This window comes from Thalassophryne amazonica, chromosome 16, assembly GCF_902500255.1.
Source record: "Thalassophryne amazonica chromosome 16, fThaAma1.1, whole genome shotgun sequence".
NCBI lineage: Eukaryota > Metazoa > Chordata > Actinopteri > Batrachoidiformes > Batrachoididae > Thalassophryne > Thalassophryne amazonica.
The window spans coordinates 26,649,690-26,667,161 of record NC_047118.1 but is presented as its reverse complement, the minus strand read 5'-3'; the positions used below and the strand labels follow the sequence as shown (position 1 = coordinate 26,667,161).

Here is a 17,472-nt window from a genome sequence, read left to right as displayed (position 1 = left end):
GCTCATTTTAAAAATGGATGCCTGCAACACATTTCAAAAAAGTTGGGCTGGGGAAACAAAAGACTGGGAAAGTTGTTGAATGCTCAAAGAACATCTGTTTTGAAACAGGTGAGTGTCGTGACTGGGTATAAAAGGAGCATCCCCAAAAGGCTTAGCGACGGGGCAAGGATCACCACTTTGTGAACAACTGCATGAAAAAATAGTCCAACAGTTTAAGAACAATGTTTCTCAATATTCAGTTGCAAGGAATTTAGGGATTCCATCATCTACAGTCCATAATCTAATCTGAAGTTTCAGAGAATCTGGAGAACTTTCTACACGTAAGCGGCAAGGCCAAAAACCAACATTGAAAACACATCCAGGTTTTGGAGGACCACATGCTGCCATCCAAATGTCTTTTTCAGGGATGTCCCTGCTTATTTCAGCAAGACAATGCCAAGCCACATTCTGCATGTGTTACAACAGCGTGGCTTCGTAGTAAAAGAGTGCGACTACTAGACTGCCCTGCCTGCAGTCCAGACCTGGAGAGCTGAACGAGCCACACATCACCCCGACCGCACTGGAATCTACACGTACAGTGTGTGAGGCCGAGCCCCACGCCTTAGAACCTCACCGGCCACGCGTGTAAACACACACCAACACCTGAACCAAATGAGAGAGACAGAGATGGGGGGGAGACAGGGAAAGGGAGGGGAGAGAGAGAGAGAGAGAGAGAGAGAGGGAGGGGAGTGAGAGAGGGAAGGAGACAAAGAGAGGGAGGGAGAGAGAGAGAGAGAGAAACAGAGGGAGGGAGAGAGAATTTTGAATTTTCAAACACAGCTTTATTTACAACAGTTGAGTTACATCACTTCCATTGTTTTTTTTCCATGTCCACCAACATGGACTGTGCTGACAGGCATCAGAAATGGAGAACCAAGCTCCCATCTTGCACAGATGAGAGAACGTCATTTATCCATCATGTGTCCCTGAAGATGTCGACATTATCAGTAAGAGCATAAGACTGGAAGTCCACTCTGGTCCGGGCTGCCAGGCTCGGACTGATAATCTGTGATTTTGGGCATTTGTCCGGTGGGCCGCTGCACGTTTAGACGTGCGTGGGCCAGCCTTCCCATATTTATACAGATTATGGAAATATACAGTGTTCTGTCAACACGAGGAAAGTCCGTGATCGGTGAAGCTACAGCATTTAATCGGCGCAGCTGCAGAGCCACTTCCTGAATTTGTGTCAAAATAAAAGTTCTGTAGTGTTTCATACACGGCGCAGTCTTATTCTAGGTTTCAGTTTTGTTTCTGTTTGATTGCACAACGGAGACTTACATCGAGCACAATGATTGACATGATCAACAGCCAATGACAATGGAGAAGCATACAGGGTGGCCAATCAGATTGCAGGAAGAGCAGGCGGCCGCTCCCGCCCCTGTGAATGGATTGAGTCCTCGGCGCCTGGACTTCTCTCCGCTCTTCTACTGATACAAGGTTGGAATCGTTTCTTTTATCTTAATTAACTGTGCTTTACTTTTGTTAATCTTTAAATGCAACAGCTACGGACTTCAGCTCCTTAATTTGCTGCTGTGTGAATCCTAGCAGTGGTTACACATTACCTCTCTCTCACAGTATTTTTTAAAATTATTATTTGAACGTATAGACCCTCGGTCAAGTGATCTCTTGCATACCACAGAGCCGGTGTTCTGTCGAGATGAGGTGCGCCAACTTTCGACACTCTGAGCTGTGATGTACCTTCGCATTGTCCAATAGGAACGACGCGTCGGGCCAAAACACGGAAGACTCGTGGCAGAAACCACTGATCTCTACAAAATGGATTGGACCAATCCGATTGGTGCAGAAACCACTGATCTGTACAAAACATTAACGTGTGACAGGACTGCTCATTTAGAGAGCAGTTTTCTGAAGAAAAATCATTGGAAATGTTTTGTTGTTGTTACCTCAAAATTTCTGATTACTGTTAAAAAAGTTTAGAACACTTGTAATTAAAATAGGTAAATAAATCAATAAATGGTTCTTTAGAAACCTTTCATCTGTATTAAAACCACCTGTTATTTCAGATTAGATAATTTCTTGTTTAACATAAGGAACCTCAGACATTTATTTTTAGACAAATAAAATAACATGGAAACTTGTATATTTTTTGAAGTCTGGTAGATTATTTATATCTTATTTCAATCAGAAAAACAAACACTAAATAAATACAAGTGTTTATTATAAATGCAAAAGGAAATAATTTAACAATGACTGCAATGTGATTGTAAAGTAGGATTTCTGTGACATAAACCTCATGATGTTTTATAGTCATTTAAACTTGTAATTTCGTCAAAATATGTAATTGCCTTTAATGTTATCAGGACGCCCCCTCGTGGCGCTGGGTCCACGTTTTGTACTATGATCAAGGTGAAATGACAGTGAAAGTGTGTGTTTAGGTGTGTGTTCATGGTATTTAGGTCTATAGTATTTGTTCATTGGGGGTTCGGTATGGACGGGTGGGTGTGCGTGTTTGGGGGTGGATTCGTCGGGCCAATAGTGGGCTGGTCCAGAGGAAAAATGCCAGGGCCGAAATTTGTTCCCAGTCCGACCATGCGGACTGCCAAGAGTCCCTTCAGCATAAACTGAGGGTACACTGATCCCTGAGCTAAAACACAGTTCTTCCGAGTCTTCCAGGTGGCCAACTTGGCGAGTCCACAAAGCAGGTTAATTCAAACATGCAATTTCCTGAATTGTGTGGACAAAAAATAAACAAGTCCATAGTGAACAACAAACCAAACCCATGAAACCACCTCCCCAACAACCCAAACAGCCCTGACAACCAGTGACACTGTGCAACAACATGGTGAACATTTTCCCTAAGTAGACAAAAAGGACAAACCCCATCAACCCCTGGATCCATGTGCATCAGATATCCATTTGTAGCCAGAAGCCCATGTACAATCCTCCATTGGAGGTCCCCCGTTCGTTTGTCTACTGGGGGTTTGTACAGGCTTTGCAAGCACCCCACAGGAGACAAGGCGGCACCAAAACCTCTGACCACTTCGACGCTGTCAACGCTACTAAAGAGTGTAAGTCTGACTGACACAGGTGTAATAGAGAGCCCTTTTACCAATACTCTCAAACACCCCCAATTTAGGTGTCCTGAAAGACAGGAGAGCCCCCTGCTCCTCCTGCCATGCCCCCACAGCAGGCAAGACAGTCAGAGAGGGGAACACCTACTCACATTCATTATCCCGCTGGTCAGACAGAGTACAGTTCTCAGCAAACGCCCTGTGGGGCCCTGGCAGGGAAGCACAAACCTCCTGCACCACCCAAAGCAGCATCCTGGAGGAACGGACTCCCACTGACTTCGTCAACTTCACAAAAGACGTGCGCAGTAGATGGCCCAATTTGGTGCACCCCACCTCCCTCAGGCGGGACCGCAGAGTGGCAGATGACAACCCGGGTGAGTGAAAAGAAGAGGCTCCTCAAACAGCCACATCCCAGGTGTGCCTACATTGTCCCTGTGCACAGCGAGGACCTGCCATGCCTGGAGAACTGATCGGTAAAAAGCTGAGGTGTGCATCCTGATGACATCCTGCTGCTGTAGGAGAAAAAGATGTTTGTCGTATCCAAGATCTGCCTCCTTCCTCAGCAGGACACGAGCCGTATCCTGCCAACTCAATCCCGAGGTGTACAGCAGTCTCTGAGCAACCTGCAATCTGATGGTCAACACCCGAGAAGCAATGTTCTCGGCATGTACAACACGGGAGCCCTAATCCCGTGATGGCCCAACCAGAAAAAGTCCACCAGTAACCACTGCAACTGCTTGATAAGGCCTCAAGGTGGTAGGAGGACAGACAGTTTGTGCCACAGCGCCAAAGCAACCAAGTTATTCGTGACCAGAACTCCCCCCCTATAGGACATCTGGGGCAGCAACCATTTCCATTTGGGCAGTCTGGCACACATCTTCTCCACCAAGCTCCCTCAATTTCTTTGCTGATAACTACCCCTCCCCAGGAAAACACCCAAAATTTTCAAGATTGTGGGGACTCCCTACCGCAGTCCATGTGGCAGACAGGGAGCAGCCCATTCCTCCCACCTCCCCATCAGAACGGCCTCACTCTTCTCCCACTTAACTTTTGCAGAGGTTCCCGTCACATAGAGCCGTAAGCTGTCTTGTAACTCATCAAAGTCTTCTTGATTTGTGACAAAAACAGTGATGTCATCTGCATAAGCAGAGAGCGCCAGGGGAGAAGACTGTTGAAAACCCAACAAAACAAGGCCAGACAGCCTGACCCTAATGCAACACAAGAGTGGTTCAATGGCTACAGAGTACAGCTGACCTGAGATGGGGCAGCCCTGTCTTATACCCCTTGTTACTGGGACTGGGCAGCTCAACGCTCCCCCAACCTTAACCAAACATGAAGCCCTGTTATACAAAACCCAGACAAATGAAATAATCCCTTCACCAAAATCAAACACCCTCAAGGTGGAAAACAAAACCACACAAATCAAGAAAAGGTTGTCCATAATAGTCCTATTGGTGCACAATAGGACTGCTGCTCCTTGTGAACAATGAAGTCCAGGACACCTTTTAACCTGTTCACCAGAACCCTAGAAAAGAGTTTATAATCCACACAAAGAAGTGCAACCGGTCTCCAGTTCTGCAAAAGAGTAAGATCCCCTTTGTTTGGAGGGACAGAACAGTGATGGAGATACGGAGAGTGAGAAAGGGAGAAGGAGAGAGAGAAGGAGAGGGAGAGAGAGAAAGAAACGGAGAGGGGAGAGAAGGAAAGGGAGGGAGGGGACCCAGCGCTGACTGTAATTTCAATTTATTTAATTTATATAGCCTCAAATCACAACATAGTTGTCTCAAGGTACTTCACACAGTAAGGTCTAACCTTACCAACCCCCAGAGCAAGAACACAGGAGACAGTGGTAAGAAAAAACTCCCTTTGATAATATTGAGGAAGAAACCTGTAGCCTTTGAATATGAAATTCAGAAACAGTTTGTATTCATTTGTGTTTTCATGTTTCAGCACCTGGTGCAGTGTCTATTTGCTCAGAACACCTCACCATGTCTGGTGTTTGTTCCATCCAGTCACATGTTCAGTCTAAAGTTTCATTCCAGTGAAGCTTTTTCTAATTGTGTCTGTTTGCTGAAGACCTGATGAAGCACATCAACACGACGACTGTAGTTGTGTGTATATGATGAAACATCAAACTTAAATCCTTTACCTGGTTTGCTGCTTTGGGGTTTTTGTCGTCCTACAAATCGGATGAACATGAGTGAAATTTTGTCAAACTCTTGCAGGAAGCGAGTGTTGAATGTCATTGTGGGACCAGAAGCACGCGGCTGATTGTGTTCTGGACTTTAGACTGTGTGCAATATTAAAATGAGGTTTATAACTTCAAAAATTATGTTTTTTTTTCATTGAATTTGATGACACAACAATCTCACAGCCTCGCTAATGAGGCTGAAGCAAGACAATCACCGGGTGGCCGATTACGCCATAAACTTCTGCATTTTGGCCAATCCCTCAGGACTTCAGGATGTGTTCTTCCAGGGCTTGAACAATAGCATCCAGAGCCAGCTCATCGTGGTGGACCTGCCCGAGGACCTGGTCGATCTCATTGCTCTGGCAATCTACACCGATCGGCGCATGTCCGACCACCCTCGCTGAGACAGCCACCATCCTGCTCCATGGGTCATTTCTGTCACCGGCCGGTTGTTCACTTCCAGTCATCCGGGTGTCCTCACCTCCAGTGCTGCTGAGGAACCCATGTAAGTGGGATGGACTGGTCTCCCTAATGAGGAGAAAGAGTGGTGCCATGTGGAGGGACTCTGTTTTTACTGTGGACAATCAGGTCATATTCTCACACACTGTCCTGTCAGGGGTGCACCAGTGCGGCCGAGAACGTTAGTGCGGGTGAGTCAGAGGTTAATTGCTCCTTCCTCTCAGAATGTGCTGAACGCTGAGCTAAAGTCTGATTATACTATGCTGGTCTGCCCTGTTTTATTGGTTCTGGTGCCGATTCTAACCTTATGTTATCCTCTCTTGCCAGGTCCCTCCACCTTAAATTGTACCTGCTGTCACGCCCCCTGGTGGTCCATGTGGTGGATGGTCACCAATTGGTCCAAATTGTGTTCCGCACTCAATCTGTTCATATGACTGTTCCTGACAGTCATTCTAACACATAAGTTTCCACATTTTTTATAAAACGACTCAGTTGGTAATCCTGGGCACTCTGGTTACAACGCCACAAACCCAGCATAGACTGGTCTCAAGGGAAGATAGAGTCATGCCAGTGTGACCCACGGTGTTCCACTGGATGCTGCGCTTTGTGCCACTGGATGCTGCATTGTATAATATGATTTCATAGCAGATTAATCATTTGCTCTCAGAACTTGGCTGATGAAACCACCTCTAATCGCTGCATGTCATGTGCTTCATGATGTGGAGAACACATTTGGTCTCAAAGGTAATTATTTCTAATACTTAGATTGTAATAGCTTGGTAAAACAGTTGCATTTTACTTCCTTCTTATGAGTATCAGTAAAATTGTGTTTATTATAGATATAACATCTCGTCATAATCATTCAGATGAGCTGTGCTGTGATGCGCTGATGCAGTGACTCACAGCGTATTGAACTGTTTGTGCAATGTTCACATATAGTTCATATTATTAATGTGTGGCAGAGATTTTGAACATTTCAAACTTTTCTTTGCACGCTTGCATGCAGCCGCGCACAGTTTACGTGTTTACTCTCTGGCATGCCAGATTGTGTACCAGTGTGTGGATCAAATTTGTGCAGTTGTCAAGGCACCTTAAGACTTTCAGTCATTTCTGTATGTCTCCAGGTCCCTAAGGTGAGCAAGACAGCTAGTGGCCGATCCCTCCCACCCAGGTCACAAACGTTTTGTCACCCTCCCCTCTGGCAGGAGGCTGATGTCCATCAGGACCAAAATCAAATCAAATCAATTTTATTTATATAGCGCCAAATCACAACAAACAGTCGCCCCAAGGTGCTTTATATTGTAAGGCAAAAGCCATACAATAATTACAGAAAAAACCCAACGGTCAAAACAACCCCCCTATGAGCAAGCACTTGGTGACAGTGGGAAGGAAAACTCCCTTTTAACAGGAAGAAACCTCCAGCAGAACCAGGCTCAGGGAGGGGCAGTCTTCTGCTGGGACTGGTTGGGGCTGAGGGGAGAGAGAGGCAGGAAAAAGACATGCTGTGGAAGAGAGCAGAGATCAATCACTGCAGAGTGGTGCATACAGAGCAAAAAGAGGTGAATAAAAAGAAACACTCAGTGTATCATGGGAACCCCGCAGCAGTCTAAGTCTATAGCAGCATAACTAAGGGATGGTTCAGGGTCACCTGATCCAACCCTAACTATAAGCTTTAGCAAAAAGGACAGTTTTAAGCTTAATCTTAAAAGTAGAGAGGGTGTCTGTCTCCCTGATCCGAATTGGGAGCTGGTTCCACAGGAGAGGAGCCTGAAAGCTGAAGCCTCTGCCTCCCATTCTATTCTTAAAAACCCTAGTTACTACAAGTAAGCCTGCAGTCTGAGAGCGAAGCGCTCTATTGGGGTGATATGGTAAGAAGTAAGAAGAAGAATTTTAAATTCTATTCTGGAATTAACAGGGAGCCAATGAAGAGAAGCCAATATAGGTGAAATATGCTCTCTCCTTCTACAACCCCTGGCAAAAATTATGGAATCACCAGCCTCGGCGGATGTTCATTCAGTTGTTTAATTTTGTAGAAAAAAAAAGCAGATCACAGACATGACACAAAACTAAAGTCATTTCAAATGGCAACTTTCTGGCTTTAAGAAACACTATAAGAAATCAGGAAAAAAAAATTGTGGCAGTCAGTAATGGTTACTTTTTTAGACCAAGCAGAGGGAAAAAAATATGGAATCACTCAATTCTGAGGAAAAAATTATGGAATCATGAAAGGTTGGAGCCTTGTCATGGACCATTTTCTTCAAGTTCCACAAAAGATTTTCAATTGGATTAAGATCCGGACTATTTGCAGGCCATGACATTGACCCTATGTGTCTTTTTGCAAGGAATGGTTTCACAGTTTTTGCTCTATGGCAAGATGCATTATCATCTTGAAAAATGATTTCATCATCCCCAAACATCCTTTCAATTGATGGGATAAGAAAAGTGTCCAAAATATCAACATAAACTTGTGCATTTGTTGATGATGTAATGACAGCCATCTCCCCAGTGCCTTTACCTGACATGCAGCCCCATATCATCAATGACTGTGGAAATTTACATGTTCTCTTCAGGCAGTCATCTTTATAAATCTCAATGGAACGGCACCAACAAAAGTTCCAGCATCATCACCTTGCCCAATGCAGATTTGAGATTCATCACTGAATATGACTTTCATCCAGTCATCCACAGTCCACGATTGCTTTTCCTTAGCCCATTGTAACCTTGTTTTTTTCTGTTTAGGTGTTAATGATGGCTTTCGTTTAGCTTTTCTGTATGTAAATCCCATTTCCTTTAGGTGGTTTCTTACAGTTCAGTCACAGACTCCAGTTTCCTCCCATTCGTTCCTCATTTGTTTTGTTGTGCATTTTCAATTTTTCAGACATATTACTTTAAGTTTTCTGTCTTGACGCTTTGATGTCTTCCTTGGTCTACCAGTATGTTTGCCTTTAACAACCTTCCCATGTTGTTTGTATTTGGTCCAGAGTTTAGACACAGCTGACTGTGAACAACCAACATCAGCACAAAAAACAATAATCACACACACAGACAGGAGATGAAAGACGACAACCGAGATTTGAAAGTCCAGTTTATCAGAACACCCAGAGGCAGCCTTTAGGCATCGTCAGCGGCCTTGTTCATCCATCTGGAAGGAGGAGGGGCTCAGCCCTGAACAGTTCACTGTCCACAGTCAACGTCAGAGCTGAAGAAGCTGAGGGAGGGAGAGACCGGGGAGTGAGGCATAAGTGTTGTCCTTCCTTCAGGAGGTTTTTATCGCAGCAGCCTTGAAGTGCAGCTGTGTTTTTGGGAAGCCAAATGAATATCCAGATTAGCAGACGCCTGACAGATTCCACAGTCTGAGAACAGAGTGGCTCTCAATACATCTGAATGCAGAAAGGAGATGCGGTCTTACTGACAATCAAAGCGGTTTGTCAGCGCCGCTATCCTCCCGGAGATGGTATCCAACGTGCGGTTAACACCCGCAGATTGAGCTGACACTGCCCTTCCAATCGAATCAATCATGTGGGGCAGCCTGGACGGGCCAATTATTGCTGCTTCCACCTTCTTGAGTTTCCGGTAAACCAGCGCTATGCCAGCTCCACATAGCAGAAAGCCTGTCACCACTGAGCCAAATATATACACATCTTCGACGTCCTCCACAGACAGCATGTAAAGGCACATGACCTGCCATCTCCTCCATGAGTCCATCACGTAACCCATCACATGTGTCCCAGCAGGACAGGTCGGGTCCTCCGCCCCCGAATGTCTTGTAGAAAAAATAGTGTCAATTGCGTTCAGAGACCACTTTAACAGATCCATTTTTGTCGTTTTCCAGAAGAGCAAAGCTGCAGCCTCACAGACAACACGCCACAGAAGCAGGAAAGATAGGGAGGGAGGGAGAAGAGAAAAATGCGTCCGTCTCGGCCGAGTGCAAGCTGGCAAAAAAAAGAGAAAGAATGCCCCAAGCGGTTAAACACCAACACCCGCCCTTAAAAACTGGGCTGAGGGTGGGCCAAGAAATTCACGTGGGACACACACGCATATCTGCACGTCTCCCAGTTACGATCCTGAGTGGGGATCTAACCCTTCAAGCCCCAGCACTGGTGGACACGGGGTCAGAAGGGAATCTGCTGGACAGCAGATGGGCAAGGGAAGTAGGGCTCCCTCTAGTGGCGCTCCCTTCACCATTGAAGGTGCAGGCGCTAGATGGCACCCTTCTTCCTTTAATCACACACAAGACACAACCAGTAACTCTGGTGGTGTCTGGGAATCATCGGGAGGAGATTGAGTTCTATGTAACTCCTTTTACCTCCCGCGTAATTTTGGGCTTCCCATGGATGATTAAACACAATCCCCGGATTGATTGGCTGTCTGGGGTTGTGGCTCAGTGGAGCGAAACCTGCCACCGGGAGTGTTTAGGATCCACGGTTCCCCCTGGTTTGACTGCTAACGAGGAGGTAAAAGGCCCCCCAATCTGACGGCAGTGCCTGAGGAGTACCACGATCTTGCTGACGTCTTCAGCAAAGATCTGGCACTCACTCTTCCCCCGCACCAGCCGTACGATTGCGCCATTGATCTGATCCCGGGCGTTGAGTACCCATCCAGTAGACTGTACAACCTCTCACGTCCAGAGCGCGAATCAATGGAAACCTACATCCGGGACTCCTTAGCTGCCGGGTTGATCCCGAACTCCACCTCCCCGATGGGTGCTGGTTTCTTTTTTGTGGGCAAGAAATATGGTGGACTCCGTCCATGCATTGATTACAGAGGGCTGAATGAGATTATGGTTCGCAATCGATACCCGTTGCCCCTGTTAGATTCAGTGTTCATGTCCCTGCATGGAGCCAAAATTTTCACTAAACTGGATCTTAGGAATGTGTACCACCTGGTTCGGATCTGGGAGACGAGTGGAAGACGGCATTTAACACCCCATTAGGTCACTTTGAGTACCTGGTCATGCCGTTCAGCCTCACCAACGCCCCTGCAACGTTCCAAGCCTTGGTAAACGACGTGTTGCGGGACTTCCTGCACCGATTCGTCTTCATATACCTGGACGATATGCTCATCTTTTCCCCGGATATGTTAAGCATGTACGTCAGGTCCTGCAGCGGTTGTTGGAGAACCAGCTGTTTGTGAAGGGCGAGAAGTGCGAGTTCCACCGCACTTCTTTGTCCTTCCTGGGGTTCATAATCTCCTCCAACTCCGTCGCCCCTGATCCGGCTAAGGTTGCGGCGGTGAGAGATTGGCCCCAACCAACGAGCCGGAGAAACCTGCAACAGTTCCTCGGCTTTGCAAATTTCTACAGGAGGTTCATTAAGGGCTACAGTCAGGTGGTTAGCCCCTTGACAGCCCTGACCTCCTCTAAAGTCCCCTTCACCTGGTCGGATCGGTGCGAAGCCGCGTTTAGGGAGTTGAAGCGCCGGTTCTCGACTGCGCCAGTTCTGGTGCAGCCCAATCCTAACCGCCAGTTTATTGTTGAAGCGGATGCCTCTGACTCAGGGATAGGAGCCGTGCTGTCCCAGAGCAGGGAGTCCGATAAGGTCCTCCACCCCTGTGCCTATTTTCCCGCAGGTTGACCCCGGATGAGCGAAACTATGATGTGGGCAATTGAGAACTACTTGCGGTGAAAGAGGCTCTTGAGGAGTGGAGACACCTGTTGGAGGGAGCTGCGGTGCCATTCACGGTTTTCACAGACCATCAGAACCTGGAGTACATCCGGACCGCCAAACGTCTGAACCCCAGGCAAGCCCGCTGGTCATTGTTCTTCGGGCGTTTTGACTTCCAGATTACCTACCGCCCCGGGACCAAGAACCAATGATCTGACGCCTTGTCCCAGGTTCACGAAGAGGAAGTCAAAACCGAGCTGTCAGATCCAACGGAAACCATCATTCCCGAGTCCACTGTCGTGGCCACCCTCACCTAGGACGTGGAGAAGACCGTCCGGCAGGCCCTGACATGGAACCAGGACCCGGGAACTGGCCCGAAAGACAAGCTGTACATCCCACCAGAGGCCAGAGCTACAGTCTTGGCCTTCTGTCATGGTTCCAAGCTCTCCTGTCACCCAGGGGTGCGAAGAACCATGGCAGTGGTCCGGCAGCGCTTCTGGTGGGCATCTATGGAAGCCAACGTCCGGGAGTATGTCCAGGCCTGTACCACCTGTGCCAGGGGCAAGGCAGACCACCAAAGAGCACAAGGACTCCTCCATCCATTACCTGTGCCTCATCACCCCTGGTCCCACATCGGCCTGGACTTCGTCACGGGCCTCCCGCCATCCCAGGGCATGATGACCATCCTCATGATAGTAGACCGGTTCTCCAAGGCGGCCCACTTCATGGCCCTCCCGAAGCTCCCGACGGCTCAGGAGACTGCAGACCTCCTGGTCCACCATGTCGTACGTCTGCATGGGATTCCATCTGATATCGTCTCTGACCGTGGTCCCCAGTTCTCCTCACAAGTCTGGAGGAGTTTCTGTAGGGAGCTGGGGGCCACCGTAAGCCTCTCGTCTGGGTACTATCCCCAGATGAATGGACAGGCAGAGCATGCTAACCAGGATTTGGAACAGGCTCTCCACTGTGTGACCTCCGCGCACTCAACGGCCTGGAGCAACCATCTGGCCTGGATCGAGTACGCTCATAACAGCCAAATTTCATCTGCCACCGGCCTCTCCCCGTTTGAGGTATGTTTGGGGTACCAGCCCCCATTGTTTCTGCTCGTAGAGGGAGAGGTTGGGGTGCCCTTGGTCCAGGCCCACCTCAGGAGGTGCCGTCGGGTGTGGCGTACTGCCCGCTCTGCCCTGCTGAAAGCCTGGACGAGGGCCAAGGCCCATGCAGACCGCTGGCATTCCCCAGCCCCTGCATACCAGCCCATGCAGGAGGTTTGGCTATCCACCAAGGACATCCCCCTTCAAGTGGAATCCCATAAACTCAAAGACAGATTAATCAGACCATTCACCATCCTCAAAGTTCTCAGTTCTCAGTGAATCGTGTGGGACCCGGCTCTTCGCTGGACAGACGTCTTCTATCCTCGAGCCTGCCCACACGTCACCTTTGTATATTGACTGCATACAAATTCTGTGATTGTCTGTATTTTGTTGTGCACATTCACAACAGTAAATTGTTGTTTTTGGCTCATCCATTGTCCATTCATTTACGCCCCTTGTTGTGGGTCCGTGTCACTACACTTTCCCAACAATCACACTGGATCGATGGAAACTTCATGCACTGAATGAATTATTGCACTGTTTATCCAAAAACTGAAGCTGATGATGAAAGTTGCTCATTAGCGCTGCGGCTGGTCGCTAGTTCAACTGTGAAATTACATGATTTATTTCTGAACACCACCAGATGAGATAAAACATCCAGAGCGAGTCACACTGAATGATTCCACTGAAGTGACATTTCAACATCTCGAATATCATTTAAGCGAAGCGTAACTTCCCAAAATCCACCGTTTTCTGGTGCTGTCAACGACGGAGCAGCTGGGCCGCTCCTGACATTTGTACAAATCCTCATGAAACAGGATTAGAGTCACACGTGTGAAGAGTTCAGGGAACTGAAGCAGCTGGACGCTCTGACGGGTTGCTGATGACAACACATACAGACCATGAACCGGACACACAGTCTGGATCCTGAACCCATGTCAGCTCGGAGTGACCGTCACTTAGCTCACAGTTAATAAAATGTTTTTTTTTGTCGAGACAAACAAGAAATTAAAGAACCCCGAATAAACAAACTCATCTCACTGTTGACATGTTCCTTTGCTTTATATTCACTATATCCTTCTTGGCAGCACGGTGTCTTAGTGGTTAGCACTGTTGCCTCACAGCAAGAAGGTCATGAGATCGAATCTCACCTGTGGCCTTTCTGTGTGGGGTATACATGGTCTCAATGGGGCTAACCTGGTTAAATAAAGGTTGAATTAAAAAACTGAATAAAAAAAATTATGACAGGGTTATTCCTTTGATCTTGTGTCTGGCTTTCTCAGATTCTGATGGCTGACCTTTGTTTCTGATTACTGACCTGTGACCATGAACTTTGCTCCAGACCTTTGATCCTCATCATCAGCTTTTTCACTGCTTGGTGATCTTTGATCCTGGTCATGTCTTGGATCTTTGAAACAAAGCTGACCTAAGTTTATCACTTCAAATTCTTATTCAAACATATGACGATTTCTACATTGTCTGGTGATACAGTAACAATAATCATTTTATAGTTAACCTGTTCAGTATACGTTAGTCCTCCCCACTCATCTGAATTCATTCATATCAGTGGTCCTGCTGAGCATACACTCCAAAAGCACTGGAAATACTACTTCTTTCCAAGAGCTTTGGGCTTTCAGCCAAATCAACTACACACATACTTCAAGCTTGATACTCAGTTAAGCCAGCTCAGAATTACAGCGAGGAGACGATGGATGCTTCATCTTCAACTCCTTTAATTTTTTTTAGAGAATTTTTCTTCTGTGGTTCAATCCAGAAGTGTGCTGAGCGGAGCAGGAGGGTATAACAGGCTGAGTGAGTGCACTGCTACACTTCTTCCACTCAGACTGATTTTACCACAACTGCATCAAAATAGTTACTTTCAAAAATAAATCACCATGATGCAAAATCACACTTATGTAAATTTTGTAATTGATCCACAGTTTGCAAGTGTGCTGTCATACGGATTATGGATCAGCTATGATCTATTACTCCATTGGTCAGTGACCTTGGCAAAGGTCATTTACACTTCTGTGATCACAGTATTAATGCAGAAAACTACACTGAGATTTTGCATTCAAGAGGATGTCCATGTATTTTTCAACAAGTCAATGCAAAACCACATTTTGCACACATTGCAGAGCCATGACTGCTGAAGAAGAGAGTATGGATACTGGACTGGCCTGCCTGCAGTCCTGACCTGCCCCAATAGAGAATGTGTTGAGGATTTTGGAAATGTTGTGTAGCTTAAGATGTATCTGAGGGAAGAATGGGACAAAATAACACCTGAAAATGAACATAAGAATGAATACGCTTTAAAAAAATGATTACCATTATATTATATTATTATTATTATTAATTTACATTTTCCTTGTCACCCCAACATCTTCGGGGTTGTATTAGTTTGGTACATCTGACTTCAGTTCCACCAAGGAGCCATTAAAGTTTCACACCAGCAGAGGCACTAATCCGCGAAGACTGCAAACGAAGTTTCCCAAATCTATTTTTGCATTGACCGGCTTACTGGGTCCAGGTGCAGCTGTCAGTAATTTGCAATATCTTTCTGCAAAATGCCAAACTTCCTTTTAGAGTCAGAATCAAGACCGACTATGAGAAAAAACTCAGGCAAAGTGACGCTTTAACCAACAACAAGCACTTTGTTTATGTCGTGATTTTAAAGGTCTGTTGCGGTGATCAGAAACATGTTTCTGCCCGTGGGTTTAGGCAGTCCGGACTTAACGTGAGGTACTGCTGCTGGTTGGAAATTAATAAATTTATATAAGATAAGAGACATTCTTGAGTCAGTTCAAAATCACCAAATTATTGAAAATGCATATCACTATCAACATAAAACTGTTTCAAACCATATTACGTACACACACACACACACACACACACACACACACACACACACACACACACACACACACACACACACACACACACACACACACACACACACACACACAAAGTTTTAAAGTACAAAATCCTCTTACCTTTCCTCCTATATGAAAGTCCTATATAAGTAGTCATTATAATAATATTTATTATTAATAACAAATGTGTGATTTTTCGGTGTATAAGTCATAGGACCCCCAAACTAGGAAAAATACTATGACTTTTCTATTCTATCTATAGGTATTTTCTATTTATTATTAATGATCGTTAGGTGGCAGGCGTGGTGATCAAGCGGTTCATTGCACTTGTTTTCACTGCGGAAGGTTCCCGGTTGAAAACTCACCCCTGCCCATTGTCCATGTAATGTGGAGTTACGGCAGGAAGGACATCCGGACTTGCGTAACAATCACGTCTGTCTCAGTTTGTAAGAAACTGATTATCTTAAATCAATATTCACTTTGACTTAAACCAACTCCTCTGCTGAACAGAAAAGCACCAAACATTAGGAGCTCGTAGCTGCTCCAAGTATAAAAATAGTACTTGAGGATCATCACCTGCCACTGCTGCCGTGTTGACGTTACCCCCCCCCCCCCCCCCCCCCCCCCCCCCAATCCCGTGCCATATTTAAGGGTTGAACCCAAATTGTGACATGAATTGAATGACATTGCCGTATTTGGAGTGTGTGTTGTGCGTCACCAGCACACTGGTCTTCATAAAAGGGGCATCAGCATCACACCACCGTTGACTGAGGGGCCTGCCAGAGCGACCATTGGTAAGATCCAACATTATCCCATCCAGGAGTCCAACAGCACCAGCTATTCTGTAATGACCTTTACTTTCTGATGGGATTTACCCACTTTGTGTGTTTGATCTGCAGCACTGTGGATTCACTTTGACATCTGTGGATAAAGCAGGTAAGTGAGACAGTTTGATTGAAAGTCTTCAGAGAAACACTCCTTCCTGATGCTTGAAGAACAAAACAGTGCCCACAAACGGCACCCTCCTCTCCGCCCCATGATGTTCATTTTGTTGTGTAAAAGTCTCCACATTGACTGTTTTCACACTAAAACTGTTATAGAGCTGACGGGCAGTTTTGTACTTCAATAATTATAAAAGGGTGACTGTGAAAATGTGAACTCTGGAGGCGCGTTCCTTACTTTGTTTTCAATTCCAGATATATCGACATGAGCAGTGATGCGGAGATGGCCCAGTACGGGCCAGCAGCCGTATTTCTCCGTAAACCTGAAAAGGAGCGAATCGAGGCTCAGAACAAACCATTCGACGCAAAATCAGCCTGCTTCGTACCTGAAGAAAAGGAACTGTACATCAAAGGTGTTATCCAGAGCAGAGATGGGGACAAAGTCACCGTAAAGACCGAAGCAGGAGCTGTAATTATTTCTGAACAACACGTGCCAAGAATCAGCATTAATTTCCATAACATGATCCGTTTCAAAATATTAATGTTAACAGTTTTCCAAATGATGCTTGTTTTCCATTAATTATGTTTTCTGAAGAGGCAAACACCCACATCTGTTTGTTTCTAAAAACTCGTTAACCTGATGAACCAGACTTGGATAGAACACTGGATCAAGTCTGGAATCATAAAAGATTTGAATGGATTTGGGGAAGAATCTTATATTTCTGCCAAGGCTGCCCTCTGTTTATTTTTTAACAACCCAATAGCATTTGAAATAAAGTTAGTTATCATCAAAATATTTATTTATTAAAAAAAATTCCGAATCTGTATCAAGGTCAAAATTTAACCAGCTCTTCTTTGAGCAAAGTGGAACCAAACTCGTGGAGAGGGGCAGAACTCTCTTTTTCTCCAGAGATGTCCAGGATGAGAGGTGCAGGGCGAGTGTGGGGATACTCACAAGTATTTTTGGAGTTCCCCCGATGACCCAGAGGGCTGCCTCAGTATGGCTTTGTATTGCAGAGAGGATTCTGACTATTGATTGTGCAGTTGCACCAAACAGCATTTCAGAGTATTCAGGCTTCTTAGAGACTCTTCATGGGATCCTGGACAAAGTTCCTGCTGGCGACTTGTTAGTTCTACTGGGGGACTTCAATGTTCATGTAGGCAATGATGAAGAAACATGGAGGGGAGTGATTCGGAGGAAGCCCCCCCCCAACAGATATGAATCTGAATGGTGTTTTGT

General features: G+C 46.0%; 1 protein-coding gene across 2 annotated transcripts in view; it reads left to right on the top strand.

Annotated features, from left to right (window-relative positions):
• The first annotated feature begins 16,102 nt into the window (after positions 1–16,102).
• The window catches only part of LOC117528651 (myosin heavy chain, fast skeletal muscle-like), a 50,451-nt gene continuing 49,081 nt past the window's right edge, over positions 16,103–17,472 (top strand). The window contains exons 1-2 of one of the 2 annotated variants that reach the window (XM_034191284.1): positions 16,103–16,227; positions 16,488–16,701. In XM_034191284.1, coding sequence (XP_034047175.1) covers positions 16,498–16,701 — 204 coding nt within the window. In that variant the 5' untranslated portion in view covers positions 16,103–16,227; positions 16,488–16,497. Of the gene's footprint in view, positions 16,228–16,487; positions 16,702–17,472 lie in introns of those variants that run through there. The other variant, XM_034191283.1, reaches the window with a different exon arrangement.